Source organism: Zosterops lateralis, assembly GCF_965231275.1.
Source record: "Zosterops lateralis genome assembly, chromosome: 16".
Classification (NCBI taxonomy): domain Eukaryota; kingdom Metazoa; phylum Chordata; class Aves; order Passeriformes; family Zosteropidae; genus Zosterops; species Zosterops lateralis.
Window position 1 is genome coordinate 13,382,247 of NC_139776.1, and position 20,645 is coordinate 13,402,891.

General features: G+C 46.6%; 1 protein-coding gene across 1 annotated transcript; it reads right to left on the bottom strand.

The window, feature by feature from the left end:
- Nucleotides 1-745: 745 nt before the first annotated feature.
- EIF2S2 (eukaryotic translation initiation factor 2 subunit beta) lies at nt 746-10,742 on the bottom strand. The gene is made up of 9 exons (XM_083873245.1): nt 10,635-10,742; nt 6,291-6,480; nt 5,289-5,392; nt 4,168-4,303; nt 3,785-3,885; nt 3,227-3,375; nt 2,329-2,385; nt 1,855-1,940; nt 746-1,224 (listed from the first exon to the last, which is right to left on the bottom strand). The coding sequence occupies exons 1-9, from the start codon at nt 10,647-10,649 to the stop codon at nt 1,049-1,051; spliced, it is 1,014 nt and encodes a 337-aa protein (XP_083729371.1). The 5' UTR covers nt 10,650-10,742; the 3' UTR covers nt 746-1,048.
- Between the last annotated feature and the right edge of the window lie 9,903 nt (nt 10,743-20,645).

Genomic DNA, 20,645 nt, shown 5'->3' on the forward strand with positions numbered 1-20,645 from the left:
GGGGACCTTCACTCCCCACCTGCATCTTTGAACTCCCCAGCTGGAACAACTTCTACACAAAACCCAGCGAGGACAGTACTGGGTGTCCCCTTGAGGTCACTGACGCTGCCAGCAGAGGAAGGGCATGGGAAGATCCTGAAGCAAAAAGTGTTAATTTGGAACCCAAATTACTTGGCAGTGTCTCCTGAAAATTCAAGATTTATAGAAGACTGTGTTGCAGCCACCATACAATGACATTTAAACCTACTATGTTTTGTTTTGTTTTTTCTGCATTTAGATTCTTTTTAAAGTGATGAAGAGTGCAGGAGTTCAGAAATATAAACATTTCTCTATTAGAAATTGCAAAATTTAGTACTATGACACTATGAAAATTTACAGTACAGTTTATTGATTCTGTGTTAAGATTCAGCACCAATCTGGTGTCTGAACTCTCTCAGAGCTGTTTTTGCCTAATTAAGCAGTACCAATATGCCCTGACCCCCATCTGTGCACAAGGCACCCATGGCTGTACAGCAGGAGCAGGGCTCATGTTGGCCTGTCAGCCTGGGACTCTGTGACTGGTTTCCCTGTTTCATGACAGCACAACTAAAATAAGCCTGTTATGTAAAAGCAAAATAACCTTTATCTTAAAACTTCATTCTGGGTCTTGGACATAGCTCAGTGACATGATCTGCAGAACAACACACCAACCATTCCCACCGGTGTTTGAAGAGGAAACTGAAGGAAAAATCCAAATCCAAGACACTCACTGTTATAGTATCTTTAATTTATCTTGTGTTTTACAGAAGTCTGAACGGATTAAAAAGCACCTCCTTTCCCACCACGCTCCTTACAGTTGGTAAAATATATTCAATGAGCAAATGTATGTGAACAGCTTGAGGATCTGCATCTTGCAAGGATTTCACAGACCAATCAATCAATCAAAAGCCAAATTTCTTGTCGTTTTTACAACCTTGCTTTAATACAATGGTAAATCCACTCAGATCGCAAACCTGTCCAGTCCCATCTCCCCAGAACACTCGGCCAACTCCAGTGTTGATTAGCAAACCTAGTTAGCTTTGGCACGGAGCTGTGCTCTCTTGCCTGTGACAGCCTGGAAGCCTGTTTTGATGCTGGCCACGGAGCAGCGGGAGTGGCAGGTCTCGCACTGCAGGAAGTATAACCGGGTGTCCTTCTGCAGGATGGTGTCGGGGGAGCGGCACGTGTGGCAGGTGACGTACTCCTCTGCAGGGAACACAGGGAGTTAACCCAGCTGCTGCTGCTGCTGCACAGCTCTCTGCAAAAGCCCTCCAAACACACCCACCAGCTCACAGGGGCTGGTTAACCTGAAAGTCAGACCTGCTTACTGCAGAGGAGGTTTTGTGTGGTACTGGCGCTGTGGTAAAGTTCATAACCAGTAAAGAGTTCCCATTGGGGTTCCCTGAGCTGCTCTGCTGAGGCAGCACTGCCAGGTGTCAGCAGCTCTGGTACTGACACAGCACTAAAGCAGCAGCTTTGTGACTCATAATCTGAGTCCTCTGACCAGCTGTGCCACACAAACACTGCATCTGTCAATTCATGGTCACGACAGACTGCAAAATTAACAATTACTGTTGTTTTCCACAGCCCTCATCAAAGCCAAGATAGGAAACTCAGATGAAAACAAGCAGTTCTCAAATGCCCTGTTTTCCTTGGCATGTTTCAGTGCAGGGCATAGTATAGCCCATGGTCTAACCATGGCAGAACCACCTGTACGTGCATTATTATTATCCTCAGCCTCCTCCACGGTGGGCACACCCCTGGGCCACACATGGGCCCCTGGGCATCACAAGGGGCCTGGGAGAAATCTGCAGTGGGAAAGGGAGTTCTACTTACTGATATATCTTCTCAAGACATTTTCTATCTGTTTTTGCTGGAATCTTCCTTTGATTACCAGTTGGTTGTTACCATCTATTGAACCACTAATTGAAAAGAGAAAATTAATTATTTGATTTGCAGATGTGAAGCATTAAAACAAATCAGGAACATGAAGCAAGGTAAGATGTGTCCTTCAAGAAGAGCACAGCCACAATTGTGTTGTAGGGAAAAAAAAATCCAAAATTCTGAGGTATTTAGAGCTACTTCCTACAGGAGGCACATCACGGGAGTGGAACAAGACCATTCCCTTAGACTTGTGAGTTTTCCTCTTTACCTCCTCACTAAAATGTTCTCTCCTTAATTACCCAGCACAGCACTGAAGTGTAGAGAACAAAAGCCTCATGTTCCAGCCCACCTATACAGATCTAACCTCAAAAATGTTGCATTTGACCAATATCAGCCCTAAACACACCCACAGCCCAGCAGCCTTACCTTGTACCCAATTCTGCCAACAAAAATGCCAGGAGATGTTTTGGCTGACGATGTAATCTAAAAAAAAAAAAAAAAGTTTAACCTTCCCACTTCAGAGAAATTTGATATTTATACAGGACTGGCAGGGTAAATCCAACTTAAGTTAGAAAGTTTCAAAGGGAGCAGTGCCAGGGGTCTGCACCAAAGAGCACACATACAATTAATGAGGACACAGGAAACCTGAACAGTCCACACAAAAAAATCTCCCACTATCTCCAACTCAAGATTACAACAACTAGTTAAAAGAAGTTTTCTATTAAACACTTTCATTATTACTGTCCCATCCCCTGAAAAAACATTAGTAGCTACCATTAAGAACTCCCCTTAGTGCACAACCCAGATCCTCAGCAGGGTTTCACCAGGCCTGTTTTCTGGCACTTCTGATACCCATCAGATCTGTGTTCCCAGAAGTGCTCACAAAGAACAGAGCTGCCTTCACAAGACATAACTATGACAGAGATATCTGCAGAAAACAGTGGGAAAACACTACTGGGAGTCCATATCATTTACCAAGAGAACAGTATTTGTAGTCAGCTCAAATTAGAAAGAACTTTTCCCACCCTTCTCCTCAAGGCTTGCACACAAATGTCACTGGTGACCCAACTTGACAGAAGCCAATGAACTCACCAAGTTTCAGCCCACGTACCATTTTCATAATTTAAGTATAAAATTAGAAATTATCTCAATAAATCATGTTCAGAAATATCTTCTCACAGAGAAATGTAATGAGCTCTCTGACTGAAATAGCTTCCACTGCTGGTTTGCCACAGTCACTTGCCAGAAAACTCTGCCTTCACCACAGGAGCACAGAGCAGTGCATCCATCTGCTATTCCTGGGAAATCTAAAGGGGACACTTACAATTTGCAGATATCTGTGAAGTTGACAAAAGACGTTTTCTTGGTCCCTACTCTCACAACCTGCGGGGGCTTCATGACAAATTTCCTCTTCTCTCCGGCCACCATGTCCGGGTTCTTTTCCCGCATGATGTTAAAAACTCTGTTGAGCAACTGCAAAACAAGGGATCCACACCCACATGAGCATTTTCCACTCTTCAAAGCACCTCACCTCTAAAAAACACTTGAAACAGCATTCACAGTGAGTATCAGACTACCTCTGCCTAAGAGCATTTCCCCACCTGCTCCAGAACACACTTAAAACGTTCTGATAAATGCAGAATCCCAACGCTGTTTCCCCAAGGGTTTGCTCTGCCTGTGGCAGAGGTGTCTGAACTACTGAACTACTACAACTCAATGTTGCCCCATGTGAAAATTACTGTGAGAGAAGACATGCCTCGTTAGCTTCTGCTCATGAGCTTCTGACTGCAAGTCCTTCACTTTGAAGTTAGAAATAGGAGCATAAGGCTCCACTGATGCAGATGAACATGGAAAATATGTTTTAAAGTCTCTGGAACATTACCTCATCATATGTGTAGTCCCTTTCTGAGCCTGCCCACGCAGGTCCTGACTGAAGGCTAAAAGAAATTCCATCATCTTTTTTGCTATCTTCATCCTCAAATGCTGTAAAGAAAGTTTTTGGGGATTCATTAGGAAGTATTCTTTAACCTCATGCTTACATGATTTCTAAAAGGTATACAGGAGAAAATTCCACTAAGATGTGGACTCAAGTCTTCTCTGTCAACAAGGGACACCAGCACTCATGGGAAATTTATACAGTGCTTTTATAGAACAGTCTTCCGACAAATTCTGGAAAAATTAAAGGCATTAGAACAGAACCTATTCACATACAAGGTGGACTACATTTCACTTTTGACATTTCCCTGAGCTAGGTTATACTTCTACCTTCATCCTTCTCCATTATCTCATCTTCATCTGGGAACTTCACATTCTTCTTTTTCTTCTTTTTATTGCCCAGCATGATATCAAGGTCATCTTCAGGTTCTACTGTCTCTGGCACATCTCCTTCAATTTTCAATTCCTGCAAAGAAGTAAGACTGTAGTTTATCCAGTGTTCACCACAGCCCTCCACTGCACAGCACCAGAAATACTGCACACTACAGAGGTGAATAACTGACATCCACCACAGCCCTGAGACCCAACAGGTAAGAATGGAACTCCAGCATGTCCAAGAGAGCCCTGTACCCTGCACCACTGCCATGAGCAGGGACAGATTTGCACCTTCTGGCTTAACTTCTGGCTAGTCAGGGACAAGGTCAGGCTGCACTTAAAGGCAGCAGCCATCTGAGGACAGGAGGGAACAAATCACCCCTCGTGGTGACAGTAAGGGAAGGCAAAGCTGTGCTATTCCAATTTGTTATCACAATTCTGCACACTGAAAGACCACAGAGCAAGTATTTTGTCTTCTGAGGCAGATCAGAGGAACATTTTCTTCCCCAAAAGGCAGAATCTGTAGAGGAGGTTTATGCATAACATAACATTTCTCTATCCCCTTGCTCTCTGGGCTTGCCAGTTACACTGACATGTGATACAAAAACACTACTTGGAATAAAACTTGAGAAGAGTAAAAATATCTTGTACACCTTCTGGAACACATCACAGTAGCCAATCCTTTCCAAAGAAAACACCAGAGTGAAAACACATTTCTTGGCAGATATGTGCACTTTATTTGAAGTGCTGGCCTTTAGATGGCTGTTCTGTGTGTGGCTTCTGACATCGTTACCTCTCTAACCCCAAAAGACAATTAACCTTGAGGTTAATCAGCCCTCCCTACAGACTGGTGAATTTTTTTATTTGCTCATTGTGCAGAGCAGGCAGGTTTTTCCACTTCTGGACAAAATGTCCAGGCAGGAGCAAAAAGTTCATCAAAAAAGATGAAAGACATATAAAGTTCAGTTATGAACTGCACCAAGACAGTGACAGACTTGAGACAACTCCTCCACTGTCAGTCTCAAGAAAATGGAAGGAAGAGCATTTTCAGCCATAGTCAAGTTATGTAAACAAACCTTTACACCTTCTTCTGCTTCATCTATATCAAATATCTTTTTTGTTTTTTTCTTTTTTTTCTTTTGATTGAAGAAGTTTAAATCATCCAAGTCATCTGTTGTATCTAAAAAACAAAACCAAAAGGTTGTCTAAAGAAGTGTAACTGTAGAAACAGTTCAGACATTGAGGTTTCTAAGTTACATCCAAATCTTTAAGACACTACAGTAAGACATGAGCAATGATCTGTAACCCATGTGGATATCCTTCAGGTTTGAAGAGATCATCCTCCTCTGCTCCCAAATACTGTTTTAGTTGCTCCATCTTCTAACTGTGTCTTTTGATCCTTTAAACATTTAACCTTTTTTTTCTGCTGTACAAGATAAATTAGACACTTTTGTCATTAGAGATCTTGGACAAAAAATGAGAAGTGCAGGAGGAAGGTACAGTTTCTTTGGTCTGCAGCAGGAGCCAATTTTATCAACAAACTGGATTTAAGTTAATGGCACTCTCTGAATTAGGTAATCTTGAAATGACATTGGCCTCAATTTAAAAAGATTTTTATACAAAATCACACACTTCCTGAAAGACTCCAAAGAACACTTGGGTTATCACATTTAGAACTGTCCAAAAACTAGAAACTCCTTTAATCATGTTTCTGCTATTCACAGTATTGCTTAATTGTTCAAATTAAAAAGAGCCATAATTGTGGAATTACTGCAACAACTGCATATGGAAGATTTAAACCTTCACGCTATTTTAGTCTCTTTTCAGTGCCTTTAACAAAGGACTGTTTGAGTTAGGAAAGTGGAAATTACATAAGCCCCTGGGAGCTTGGTGATGTCTGCGAACGTGATTCCAAGCAGGAGGGCAATCTGCCCTCCAAACAGGGAGCAGAGATTACTCACAAATCTCTGAACAAACCAAGGCTCTGGTATTACACTCTGGGATGCCAAATTCTTGAAACTGGGCTTGTAGTCTCAAAACAGCACCTTTGAGAGTTTATCTACATGGATTCACTTTACCTTTCTTCCTGCTGTCTTCTTCATCTGCTTCAACATCTTTGTCTTCTGTTGGCTCTGGTTCAACTTCCTTTGTTTCTGATTGCTGAGTCTCTTCCGCTTGTGTGTCTCCTCCTCCTCCTCCTTCCTCATCCAGCATGAAGGGCTTCTTCTTTTTCTTCTTCTTCTTGCTCATAGTAGGATCGAAAATCATCTGTAAAAGTCAAGAGCTCCTTAGCAGCTTAATAATCATCCCTCATTTATTATTGGTAACACTTTTCCCACACTGCTCCTCTGCTTAAACCTCAACTGTGTCAACTACAGGAGTTCACAGCATCTGTTACTTTTCCTGTAGTCCAAGTTTCTTGTCACCTCTTTATTATTGCAGCTGAAAACATGTTAAAGCTGTGACTCTCTGACCAGACTGGCTACCACTCTATTTTATGACCATTATGGACTCCAATTCTGCAGTATTAAGTACAGCACCACTCAACACATGGCCTGAGCACAGATCACTTCCACCTGTGAGGCACATTAATTCCCACATTTATTCAAGGTAAGATTTGCCAACAACTCTCTTGACAAGAACACTCTGGATGAGGAGGAAACCTAGAAGGGGCTGGTGATACAGCAAGACATCAGCTCTGAACACTGTGAAATGGCCAAGGTCTCATCCTTCTCCCTCCCCAGACTGAGGAACTGAACCTCAGTCACCAAGTGATTAAAAGCTGCTAATGAGCTCTTTAGCCAGCAAAGCAGCTTAATTCACCTTGTCTGGCTGTGAAGAAAGCACTAACCCCAGACTCACTTTTAACCTATTCATCAACTGCAGACCTAAGGGATTTTTTTCCAACACATTAAAGCCTTTTGTTTCACTTCAGACACAAGCTGACATCCCAGCTGTTGGTCAGTTTGTCACACGCATCTGCCTGGACTGCCATACCTCAGTACGTACTAAATACAACTGATGTAAACTAAATACAACCATTTTAGACACTTTCTCCAGTGTTTATTTCTTATCAAGTAATGGAAGAATGTTGTCACAGAGCTGTACTTCACCACCATGAACACCTTCACACAGGAAAGAACCAGAACTTCACTAAGGAGCAGTTCTCCAACTTCTTGCCCAGCTACCCCCTGAAGTCTGGTGGTTTCCCTCTCCCCACAACACAACCTTTCCTCGCACTTCTAAATCTCCTACACATGCTGTTCTTGTGATATTCTTCCCATTTTCTGAAACATGTATGTTTCACACAGGCTCTACAAAAGGCATCAAACTGCTCACATGGGTGTCTGAGCCACAACACCCCCAAAGGCTGCAAACACACGGGGGCCACTGAGGCTTTCCAGGTGCTGAAGTGGGTCTTCAGTTGCACACACTGTGCTGGAATGATCTTGAAAAGAGTTCTGCCAGAGAGATTTCCTCTGCTGCTTCCTTAGACAGTGGTGCAAATTACGCTGCTGTAATGCACAGAAATCACAGCACGTCCAACAGGTTCCATACCTGCCTCCTCCTGCCCCCCAGCCTGCTGGGACAGCAGAACTGCTGCATGGACACCCTGCACGGACACACGGCTCGGACACACGGCACAGCCTCGAATCGAGCACAAAGGCCTGACTCATTTCCTTGGAGAGGCTCTGCAAGACTCTGAAGAGGTTTTTATTATCTCATGTGAAACAAACCTAAGATCATGCCTTGGTCAGATGTAACAGTTTCTAAGAAGGAACCAGCCCACCCACCCCAAATCACTCTTTTTGTGAGGGAAAAGACATTTGAACCACCATAAAGGATCTCTTGTTTCTACAGAGACTGAGTGTCTGCAGCCAAACCACTGAACTGAACTCACCAAGACAACTCCTGGATGCAGGAGACTGGTTTTCAGCATTAAACCCAGGAGCCTTGAGCAGGGCCACCCCAGCCAGGCAGGGCAGGCCAGGGTTCTGCACACCCAACACCTGCTCAGAACATGTAACGCTCCACAGCCTGAGGAGGAGGAGGCCTAAGCCTGAAATATTTTGTTCACCAAGGGCTTCAACAAGCACTCAGCAGGAGCCTTAGGTCACGTTTGCTTTAATAAATCATGACATAAATGAACCAGCCTGATAACCCAGCTGGTCATGTTCTGCCTGTCTAAGGCAGACGTTTCCAAACCTTCTTTATTCCTTTTCTCTGCTCAGCACATTGGTCCGAACTTTATGACACCATCCAGAGGAGACAAACTACAAAGTTGCAGGTTCTCTACTGAAGGAACCACACCCCCAACACAAACACAACAAACCTGGATGCCTTTCCTGTGTGAAAAAAAAATAAATCCTCATCCTGTTCCTGCTCTCAGAGCCAAGTTCCCATATGGGGTTTTCTCCCCTGTAGACACATGGCTCCTTCTCATACACCTGCTCCTGACTTCAAGTGCCTACACTGTCAAAATCCCAACTTACAGAAAATTTGCAAGTGACCAAACAGAGGGGGGGAAACAGAATCCAAAGTTTCGAAGATCAAACGCAATTCAAGACTGAGGCCAATGATCCTCTGAGCTGCTGTGACAGTGGCAAATGGCACGGATTCCACCAGAAGTCACAAATAAAACCCATTTCCTTAGTCTGAATAAACACAGGCATGTCTAAGAAGCAGACATTACCCCTGCCCTGACCAAGCCAGTTCAGGTGTCCTTACACTACACTGATTTATGTTGAGGGTGAGGGGCAAAATTATTAAGACCAAGCAGCATTTAAATTTTCTGGCTGCTCAAAATACAGCACTTTCTAATATTATTGCCTGAAGCTTCACAAAACTGCAAGATTCAAAGAACTTCTGGATCTTCAGTGGGATGATGTACTTTGTAGGATTTTTAATAAACCCAACAGACATTAACAGAGCAGTTCCCCCAAAAAACTGGGCTTGTGCTGTGCCCCAGCTCTGGGCAGCACTGAGGGATGCTCCCAGCCACCAGCCTCATTCATACACAACCCTGAGAAAACTACAGCTCAACACAATGAACTTCTTACCATCTATCCCAGTTCCCAGTGTTAATTTGTCTCCATGTGTCTTCACCCTCCTTGATTTCACAGGCTCTAAAAAGCTACACCAACTAAACAGCAATATCAAAGTATTTGACTCCCAGCAACCAGAGACACAGAAGTTCTGGAAGGCACCTGCACTCACTGCAGAGCAGTGCCAGCTCAACTGTGTTATCTGCCATCGTCTTTATTCTCTGCCACATAAAGCAGCCCAGAGGTGGAATTTCACTACGGATCCCAGGAATCACCTCAATATCAAATTACTCCACTATGCAAAAAAAAAACCAGTTTTACTGCTACAAACTAAATGCAAACCAGGACACTCCATGAACTGTTACATGGCCCTGTGATCACCTGAGTCAGACAGCACCTGATGCAAGCATTCCTGAGTGCAGAGAACAGCCTAGACATGAGAACTGCAGCTCCCATGACACATTTAGGCACAAAAATGCAACGTATTCATTGTAGATGTTAGAGCAGCTGAGTAAGTCAGACACAGCTACCACTAAAGTAAGTCGTAATTACACCAGTTCTCCCTTATGAGGTAGGACAAGCTTGTCTCCAAGGCTGGAGTGATCACTTTGCTCTGAAGGAAACAAGCCACACAGGTATTTTAAACAACACCGGAGAGAAGATACAGGACCAGAAGCAGCCATCGCCTGGATCCAGCCAGAGCAGCTTCCCAGGGGCTACACTGCGCTGATGAGCACCCCACACACACAGAAAACATTTCTTTTCCCCATGAGAGCAATGGAAATGAGGCCAGGAAAGCTGCTAACACAGGGTATTTACAACAACCGAAAAATTTCTCAGATGTATCAACTCCCCCAGTACTGTCCCTGGACAAACACCATCGTATCTAGAAAACGTGTAGTTATCATTTGTTCAGATGTTGCTACTCGGCTCTCAAGGTTAAAACCCGAGATATGAACGTTCCTAAACGCTGCGTTTCGCCATAGAGCGCAGAACACGATGGAGAAGCGGTGGCGGTGCCATCTGCCTCCCTCTCCGGCTTCTCCGTGCCAGGGGCGGCCGCCGGCAGCACACCGGGAGCTCCAGGCGAGCTCCAGGCCTGCCCAGGACTGCGGCCCCGGCACACACACGCGGGCCTGGCGGGGCTCCACGCAAGGCCCCCGCCCCGGCCCGGCCCGGCCTGCGCCCCCCGCGCTGCCTCAGCCCCGGCCCGGCGGGACCCCCGCCCGCCCCGGCCCCGGCCCCAGCCCGGCGCAGGGCGGAGGCCGCGCTCGCCGCAGGCCTCAGGCCCGGCGCCCACATGGCGGCGGCCCCGGCGCGGCGCGGCCCTCGGGCGCGGCGGTCCCGCGGGTGGTGGCGGCGGCCCGCGGGTCTCACCTCGTCGCCGGACATGTCTGCGGCGGGGCCGCGGGCCGGAGGGGCCGGAGCCGGGGCCGGGGTCGGTGGGTGCCGCGGGCTCAGTCCGAGCTCGGCTCTTGCATCAGCGCCGCGCGCCGCCCCGCCCCGCGCCTGCGCGCGCCCGCCGCGCCGCCTCGCGCGACTTGCGGCCTTCCCGCGCTGCGCACGCGCCGGGCGGCGGCGGGAGCGCTGAGGGGAGGGGAGGGGAAGGGAAGGGGAAGGGGAAGGGGAAGGGGAAGGGGAAGGGGAAGGGGAAGGGGAAGGGAAGGGAAGGGAAGGGAAGGGAAGGGAAGGGAAGGGAAGGGAAGGGAAGGGAAGGGAAGGGAAGGGAAGGGAAGGGAAGGGAAGGGAAGGGAACTCCTGCCGTGTTCGCACAGCCGTGTTCGCGCAGCCCCGCCATCCCCACACGGACGGGGCTGGAGGGGACCACGGTGCGGCATCTGGTTTAAACTCCCACCTCCGGCAGGGCCATCCCAAAGCACATCGCACGGGATTGCGTCCAGACGGTTCTGAAATGTCTCCAGTGAGGGAGACTTCACACCCTCCCTGGGCAGCCGGTTCAGGGCTCAGTCTCTGCCCAGGAAAGAATTTCTTCCTCATCTTGAGGTGGAACTTCCTGGACATCAGGTCCTGTCCGTTTCTCTGGTGCCATTGCTGGGCCCCAGGGAGCAGAGCCTGGGCCCTGCTCGGAGCCCTCCCTGCAGGCAGGGACAGACAGGGCTGGGGCTCCAGGCTGAGCAGCCCCAGTTTCCTCAGCCTTTCCTGGGCACGGAGATGCTCCAATCTCCTCATCAGCTCCACAGCCTCTGCTGGCCCTGCTCCAGGAGCTCCCTGTCCCTGCTGTGCTGAGGAGGCAGAGCTGGACACAGCACTCCAGATGTGCCTCCAGGGCTGAGGAGAGGGGCTGCAATCACTCTCTGACCTGCTGGTAGTGCTTCTCCCAATGCTTTCCAGGATCCCAGGGGCCACCTTGGCCACAAGGACACCTGCTGGCTTGTGGAGAGTTTCTTGTCCACCCCCAGGTCCTACTCCACAAAGCTGCTTCCCAGCAGGTTGGCCCCAGCCTGGGCAGTGCCTGGGGCTGTTCCTCCCCAGGTGCAGAACCCTGCGTTGGCCCTTGCTGAATTTCAGAAGGTTCCTCTCTGCCCGTCTCTCTAGCCTGAGATCCCTCTGAGGGGATGCACAGTGACCCTGATGGGGAGGCATCAACCACTTCATCCAAGTCACTGATGAGCAAGTTCAACAATAGTGGGCCCAGGAGTGAACCCTGGGGGACACCACTAATGACAGGCCTCCAACTGTGCCACTGTTCTCTCTGACTAGCTCGGTGTTGGGATGTTGGCATTCCCATGCAAGTCTCCTTTGCATGCTGAGCTGTTCCTGACCTGGCTCTGAACAGAGATTTCCACCATATCCTAAAAGTGAGCCCTTGACTCTATAATGTCACATGCTGTTGTGCATACCCTGTTGTCAGAATATCAAGGGCTTTTTTGTATGTAAGAATGTACATTCTTCTGCTATTTAATAATGTGGAAACTCCTTTGGAGGTCATGGCTCCTGGGACACAATCAGTTCCTATGGCAGGGAGCCTTTATTCACTCTTGAATACAGAATCACATGATCACAGGGTCAATTAGGCTGGAAAAGACCTCTCAGATCATCGAGTCCAAGCTAGGAGCCAACACCACAATGTCAACTAGAGCATGGCACTGAGTGCCACGTCCAGTCTTTCCTTATGCACTTCCAGGGACAGTGATTCCACCACCTCCCTGGGCAGCCCATTCCTATGCCTAATCACTCTTTCTTGAAGAAATTCCTCCTAAGTAGCTTAAAGCCCCCAGGCAGGCGTCAGGTACCAGCTGGAAAAGAGAGCTGACCTTCATGCAGGTACAGGTTGTTCGGTCAGCCTGTGTGAGCCTCAGAATTGAAGACTTGTGGATGCAGGAAAGGACTCTGGAGAGTTCTGATCCAAGCTCCTTGCTCATACAGGGGCAGCGGGAACAGGTTCCTCAGGACTTTCTGCTGAGTTTTGAGTATCTAAGGATGGGGCCACCACAACTTCTTTGAGCAACCTCTTCCATCTTCACAATAAAATGTCCTTTTTCTATGTTCAAGCAGAATTTCCTGTATCTTCTGCCCCTTCTGTCACCCAGAAGAGTCTGGCTTTGTCTTCTGTTCACCTCTGTACACGCTGATATGATCCTCCTGAGCTTTGTCTTTATAGGTTGAATAACCAGGCTCTCTCAGCTTCTCCTCATATGTCAGATCCTCCAATCCGATTGCCATAAAATCACAGAATGTTTTGGGTGGGCAGGGACCTTAAAAATCATCTAGTTTGAACCCCCTGCCATGGGCAGGAACACCTGCCTCATTCCATTTCCCTACTACTACCTAATAAAAGAATATGGTACCAATGAATACAACTATTTACCATGAGGTGTTAAAATTCTGCCTCCCAACCAACTCTGACATTTAAAGGTCATCTGTTTCATGCAAGATACAGTGTTAGAGCAGGCAGAGCCATCAGCCTAAACATTGTTACGGGATTTGTTTTACATTTTAATATTTCCAGACCATTTGCACTCTTGAAGGCCCACAGGTAACTTCTCATTAGGTGATGTAAACTTACACACACTCTATCATTTAACTTTGCCATCACCTACAAGAAATATTTTGTCTATCTTTGGTCTTCCTTTCCTGTGCCTTTTCCACTTGCCTCAGTGGGCATGAGGACCCCCAGCATGCTCTGTTAGCAAAGCCATCACTTTGGAGACAAAGCAGTCACTAGGACAGGACCAGTTTTAGCTTTTCCCAAGATGACTACAATATTTTTCTGTTAAGCCTCTGAAAACCAGCTTCAAAAAGATTACTTTTCTGTCTCATTTCTGTACCACTCTGTTTCTCTGGGTATTTTCCCCACATTTGTGTCTTCGTCACTTGCTCTTGTGTTACAGGGATGCTGCAGATTTTCAGGTATTGCAGGCAGCTCTTTATTCAGAATGTCCTGAGCTGGAAGGGACCCACAGTGCTCATCCAATGCAGCTCCTGTCCCTGCACAGACAACCCAACAACCCCACTCTTGCAGTGCTGTCCAAAGGCTCCTGGAGCTCTGGCAGCCTCGGGGCCGTGCCCATTCCCTGGGGAGCCTGGGCAGTGCCAGCACTCTCTAGGGTAAGAACCTTTCCCTGATATCCACCCTGACTCTCCCTGGCACAGCTCCAGCCATTCCTTCAGTCCTGTCTCTGGTCACTGGAAATATATTAATCAGATATGTTTTGTGTTGCTGTAACACTGAAGCTGGTCTCCCACCAAATTCTTCTTCCTTCTTTTGCTGCAGACTTTCGCTTTGCTATTCCTGTTATATGAGACTGTCCACTGTGGGATGCTTTTCCCTGGCATGAAGCTGGAGCACATGGATTGCTGATGACTGTGCCTGCACTGCCTCAACACCTTCCTCACTGCCCAGGGCTCAGCTATACCAGCCTCCTGTCCTGAGACAGGATAATGATATTTTTATATCATCCTCAGTTATGTGTGTCTATGCTGTTCTTAAAAACCACCATAGACAGAGATTCCCTCCACAACCTCTTCAAGTGCTTGACAACAAAAAATCTTCACCCTTCTTGCTGAGACTTAACCCAATGGCTGTTGCAGTGTCCCTGAGGACACACCAGCTCAGTGTTCCCTGTATAACCCACAGGCCTTTGGAATATCACTGTGCCCCTTCTTATCTTGCCCCCACAGCCTTCTTTTTCAACACATGCAAATCCAGCTCCTCCAAGCTTTTTGTTCTCAATTCCATTGCTGTCTTCTCCACCTCACTTAATGTCCATATTCCTAAAGCTCAGTGCCCAGTTCTGGGCATAGCACTTCCGTCAGATTCCTGGGCAGTAATAGACCAGCACAGGTAATTCCCTAATGCCTCATCCATAACATATCAGTTAACGCATTCTAGAATAAGATTTTCTACTTTCTTTGTCAGTGATACTTGGGCAATATATTTTATTGATGACAAATACCCTGAGACACTTGACGATCAAAAATCCCGAGATTCCATTCAGCTGGGCTGCCTCGTGAATAACACAACATGATGTTGTGCATGATGCTTGGAAAGCCTCAGGAGAAAAGGAACTGCAAGGAGTGCTGGGCTGTGGTTTCTCCACACAGACACCAAAAGGCTGCCTTTGAAGCTCCTGGTTGTAGCCCCACAACATCAAAGCACACCTGGAAGATCACCTTACATTGATTTTCCCCCTTCCCATGCCAACAGACTGTTCAGGATGCAGGACTGCCCTGTTCTTTCTTCTTCCTTGCTTTCCTTGTGAATTAATTAAGTCTCAGAAATGGAAGAATGCTGGTGCCCTAGTTGTTAATTAGTTGTTACCAATTACATTTTGCCAAGACCAGGTGGAACTTGTATCTTTGATCTAATATTTTGAGGAAAAAATCCTACATTAGTTTTGGTAAGAAAAGCACAGTCTGGGTTAAAGAGCTTGTAGAAACACACAGAATGAAAGATTTCTTCTACTTTTTTTTTTCTTATTTCACTCAAGACCAACAGTTGTGACAATAAGGAAGAGGCCAATGAGACAGCAGGCCATATAGAATTTGAACTTCTGTAACTAAAGCTCAGATCCTTAAAGCCCAGAATCTGAGTGCAATTCCAATATTGTGCAGTTACCCAAGTTACAGGGATGAGCAGTCACAGTCTGAGAGGAATAAACTTCAAATGCAACCTTGAATTTGGGGGGATGGCACAGTGGAAATCCCAATCATGGGAAACACCCTTGTGGAGGTTGTGAGTGTGTTTTTGAGTATTACCCAGCCCTCCAAACAAATTTCTCATGGATTTGCCTGGCTGAATTCCAAGCCCTGCTCTTGGGCTCGTGATGCTGCAGCCAGACTGTGCCATGGTGCTAAAACCTGAAGACATCACATCTGTTTGAGGTAGACATTACACACCTAAACTGAGGTTATGGAATCATACATGGCTCATGCTCAGCCTGAGGAGGAGAAGGGTCCAGAGAGACCTTAGAGCCCCTACCAGTGCCTGAAGGGGCTCCATGAGAGCTGGAGAGGGACATGGGACAAGGGATGGAGGGACAGGACACAGGGAATGGCTTCTCACAGCCAGAGGGCAGAGTTAGATGGGATATTGGGAAGGAACAAGTGGTGAGGTCCTGGCGTGGATTGCCCACAGAAGCTGTGGCTGCCTCGTCCCTGGAAATGTCGCAAGGCCAGATTGGACGGAGCTTGGAGCAACCTGGAATAGTGGAAGGTGTCCCTGGCAGGGAATGGAACGACATGGCCTTTAAGGTTCCTTCCCACTCAAATCGTTCTGGCACTCTGTGATTCCTGTGGATTGTCAGTGGGAAGAGCCACGGGCACAACCCCAGAGGGCCGAGTGCCGCGGCTCGGAGCGTCCCGATCCCGGGGATTCGTGTGTGCCCCGATCCATGCGGGATCCCGCGGGAAGGCCGCGCCCGCCGCCGCCGCCAGAGGGCGCCGGCGATCAGCAGCCCGGGCCCGGAGCGGGACAGCGGCATTCCCTGAGCCATTCCCTGAGCCATTCCCGGGACTTCCCGGGGGGACAGCGGCATTCCCTGAGCCATTCCCGGGACCGCTCAGCGCCGCAGAGCCCCGCAAACAGCCCGGACAGGACAGCCTGGCCCCCAGCAACCCAGGGGTTTTCCCCTTCCTCCTGCACCTGTTTGGAAAGGGGATAAGTGGGGGCACCGTGGCTCGCGGTACCGCTCAGAGCACTATTTTTTCCAGAATATTGGAAGACCAGTCTGCTCTCAGTTCAAATTGACCAGAAGCAGTGAGTACAGAGGTTTATGGCTGAAACCGCTTGTGCATTCCTTGCAAAGGGAAGTTTAAACACACCACTCGCTATTTCAGAAGAAGAGAGGAAGGCAGGACTTTGTTCTTCTCCTGACTGTCTCTTACAGCTCTTTGCTGTAATTTGAACATGGTGTTTACAGACATTTTCAACAGTTACTGAACAAACCAGGTACTCAAAATTCACTGAAAACTGTAGGTATAAGAGAGCCCAACTTCCCCTCCATCATAGCTCAGTCTGCTAAATTTTCTGCCTGGACAACCACAGATAGTGTCCTTTGAAGTGAATGCTTTGTGCAATGTGTGAGGAATGCTTACATTGGGAACTGTAGCCTTTGTCATGTAACTTTTATAGTCGGATTCCTGCCAGCCTGCTTTGGTAGCCACTGTGCAGAGCCTGTGCAGGAGCTCCCTGGAACTCTAAAGCACAGGTTGTTGCTGTTTATTGCTCTGCTTGACAAAAATCACAGAAAAATCCATTTGGGAATAAACTAATATGCAGACAGAGCTTTTGATAACTTCCCTTTCCAATATAGATTGAAAAAAAAAAATAAAAGAAAGAAAGAAAGAAAGAAAGAGAAAGCGAGAAAACATATTTGGGTATTTAAAAAGCCAGGAAAATGAACATGCAGCTTGGACAAGCTGCGATTGAGAAAGAACAGGTGAAACTGGGTTGGTCCTAGAGCCAAGAACAAGGTTCATGTTCAGTCCCTCCTCCACGCAAGGAGCAGAGGACTCTGCCTTTGCACATAATCAAAACTGCATTGATATTCCCTGTCTCCATCAGCCTTTTCTCCTCTTAGAGGAAACAGGTGCAAGACTCACATTTGTAGAAGTATCACTTTTTTCCACTGGAGACTTGCCTTCCCTTGAAGGCTAATTGAGATCAAAGTGTTCAAAGCACCACTCCTGTTCTTGGCTCACATCTCACTCAGGAGAAATTGTCACTAGCTGTGGTCCAGGCCCACCCTGTGTACACAACATTTTAATTGCATCCATTGAAGGAAGGAGTAAATCCTGACTGAATTGCCAGGAAACACTCTGTTCCAGGTCTATATTACAGAAAGCTGAATGTGGATAAAAATGGTGAAGATGTTTCTAGGAATTACACAAGAGCATTTCCTGATCTCATGGAAATGCCACCTTCTGTCACAAGTTGTGAGTAGGAGGAAAATGGATACATGTGGACATGATTTAGGTTATTTTCTCGTGGCAGCCCCTTAACTGGAAGTTGACACTTGCCTACTGGTGATAATTGGTAATATGAACCAACATCAGGGTTTAAGTGTTTACAGACCCAAATTACATCTTTGTTCTGGAATTTCAGCAAAGTCCTTGATGAAAATAAAAACAATTAGATCCATTTTTAAGCTCTCACAGGTCTATGAATGCAAATATTTCACTGAAGCAGCTCCTTGTCTTCCTATTACATAAAGTTTTAAGTGATTGACTTAAGGCCAGTCAAATAAATCTGCAATAGAGGAAAAAACAAATATTGAGTGGGTTTTAAAACCCCATTTTAAGTAATTCCCATCTCCTACAGACTCCAGATACTTTGTTCCATGTGCAAGACTTGCCACTCTAGCAGCACCCACAGTTTTGCAGGGACAGATGTGCTGGTCAGACCAAGTGAATGTATCAGCACACACAGGAGGGGGCTGTCAGCTCCAGGAGAAAAATCAGGGGGATTGATAAGAGTTCTGCTCAGTCTCTTTCTAATTAGCACGTTACTGTACAAGGTAGTAAAAAATTGCAAACACTGGAGCAGTCAGCTGGGCTAAGGGACAGTGTGCAACTCATCCACAATCCTAAATGGGATTTCTGTTCAGGTGTGGATGGAGAATGGAGGCTCAGTGGGTTTTTTCATTTTTTCAGAAAAATGAAAAGTGTTTATTTGGGGCATATCATGGCCTTGCTCACAGAAATGCTAATGTTGCCTCCAATATCTTGAAATTACTGGCCTGAAAATGAGCTTTTTCCCCATCATTCTGACAGTAAGGATCTTCTTTGATTCTGTGAATTATTTAAAAAGCAAAAAGTCAAAAATAATATTTGGTTCTTTGATCTTATTTTCAAATGGTGATATCATGGAAGCAAGCTGGAAACGCCCTTCCTTCGCAGGGAGAGGAATATGTTCAGTCCATGAAAGTTGGTGTATTTGGCAAATTCTGAAAGCCTTTGCCTTGCCTCAGTGGTGACAGCAGACCCACAGAAAGCCTTCAGTAAATTACAAAGGAGCTGATTTGGTTAATGAGGGGATGGTTTCAGAAGTCACATTTTGATACATTCCAGTGCTTTGGCACTCACAGCCATGGAGGAGCAAAAAAAGTCTTTGAGGAGTCCCTGTGTGTCTGCACCCAGCATCAATCACACCATCTCAAACAGACCTTTGGCTTCACACACCACCTCAGCTGGCCTGGGCACACAGAATGCTGCCCCTCCAAGGCTGCAGGTGCCCCTGGAAAGCCAGGAGAGGATCTGCCAGAGATTTTTTGTGAGGCTGCTCAGGTATTGTGGCAGTTCCTGGGACTGAATCCTCCCCCACAATGCTCTTTACAGCAGTGGCTTTTTGGAACATGGAGCCAGAAGGAAACACTTGGAACTGCTGACACTTTGCCCCAGGCTCTGAGAAGATATGAAGTGCCCCATTGCCATTAATTTCTCACTTGAATATCTGTAGCACACATGGGGGCTCTGTACAGGGTACACCAGTGCTCAGCCTTCCTTAGGAACAAACACTGACAAATGGGCAGTTTTGAAACAAAATGTAATAATTTTTTTCAATTATCCAGAGTTTAAATGGATCTGAGAGGTAGGTGAAGGTGCTGAAAATAAGAAAAATAGCTTTGAAGCCAACAGGCAGAAGATTCAGTTATGCAATGAAACAGGATAAATGTGTCTTAGATAAATATCAGACAGGGCTTTCTCTACAAACAATAATATTTTTAGCCTGTTAGCTTCATGGAGTTTCCTTAGAAATCCTAACTTCAGGCCAACTTGTCTAAAAATATTTACAAACTGCTGGGCCAAGAATGCTGCTTCTGTTTCTTAGGAGCAGTTTCAAAAGAAATGCACAAAGATTGTTTATAGCATGAGCATGCAGGCACCGCTACCGTTAAAATCCATATTCAGAAAAATAACACTTGATTTGCTCCAGACACAGACGAGTGTCTGGACCTTGTGCTGGTGACAAGCTAGCTTAGACAAGATGCTAATCCTGGAAACTGAGGGTGATTTCAGTGGCTGTTGTCCCCAGAGAGTCAGAAGTCTGCAGGATCCAAATGTCTGGGATCCTTGTGCACAAAAGCAAAGAAAGATCACAGAATGCTTTGGGTAAGAAGAGACTTTAAATCTCATCTCGTTCCAATGCCCAGGATTTCCCATAGGAAATCTTTCCCATAAGGATAACCACAGTTGTGTTTGCTTTGCTAACAGCACCTTTGGCAGAATCAAATAGCACCAAACACAGCAGGGAAGCCTCAAGGAGTGTTCAGGGCACACAAGCACATCTGGATCTGCTGGATTTCAGCTGCTGGGCAGCTCCTACAGCTGGGACTGTGACACCCTGAGCCCCATAACTGGATGTATAATCCAGCTGCAGCTGGGAGAGGGAATTCCAGAGGCAACTTCGTGTGCCCCTTCCTCCCTCCCCTTCACAGGCTCTCACAGCAGCAGGTTCTGGGCACTCAGCTCCACAACTGGAGCTTTTACAGAATAGAAAAAACAAAACTGTCTCCCAGCTCCTTGTTTGAAGGTAACCTAAATCCCTTCAAAGAGCAAGAATCCATGCTCCCTTTCCTTCCTCTGTGCTGTCTAGTGTGTGTATCCCAAATCAGCCCTGTTTATCTGCAGGAGCTGATGTCCCATTCCAGCAAGGTACATGGCAAGGCAGTGTGGCTCTGGTTGCTGCTTCTCTCTTCAATCTCTGCAGATGGTGGACAGCTGAAGAGAAAATATTCTGTGTTACAGCAATAAGCCAAACAGACACTGATTATTGGTCACAAACAAATGGATTGCTCACAAACAAACAAATAAACAAAAGAGGTGAAGATAAACAAAACTGACACCACTCTGAAGCAAAAGAAGCCCCAAAAACCAACCAACCAACCCCAAACCCAGCAGCAGGAAAAAAAAAAAAAAAAAAAAAAA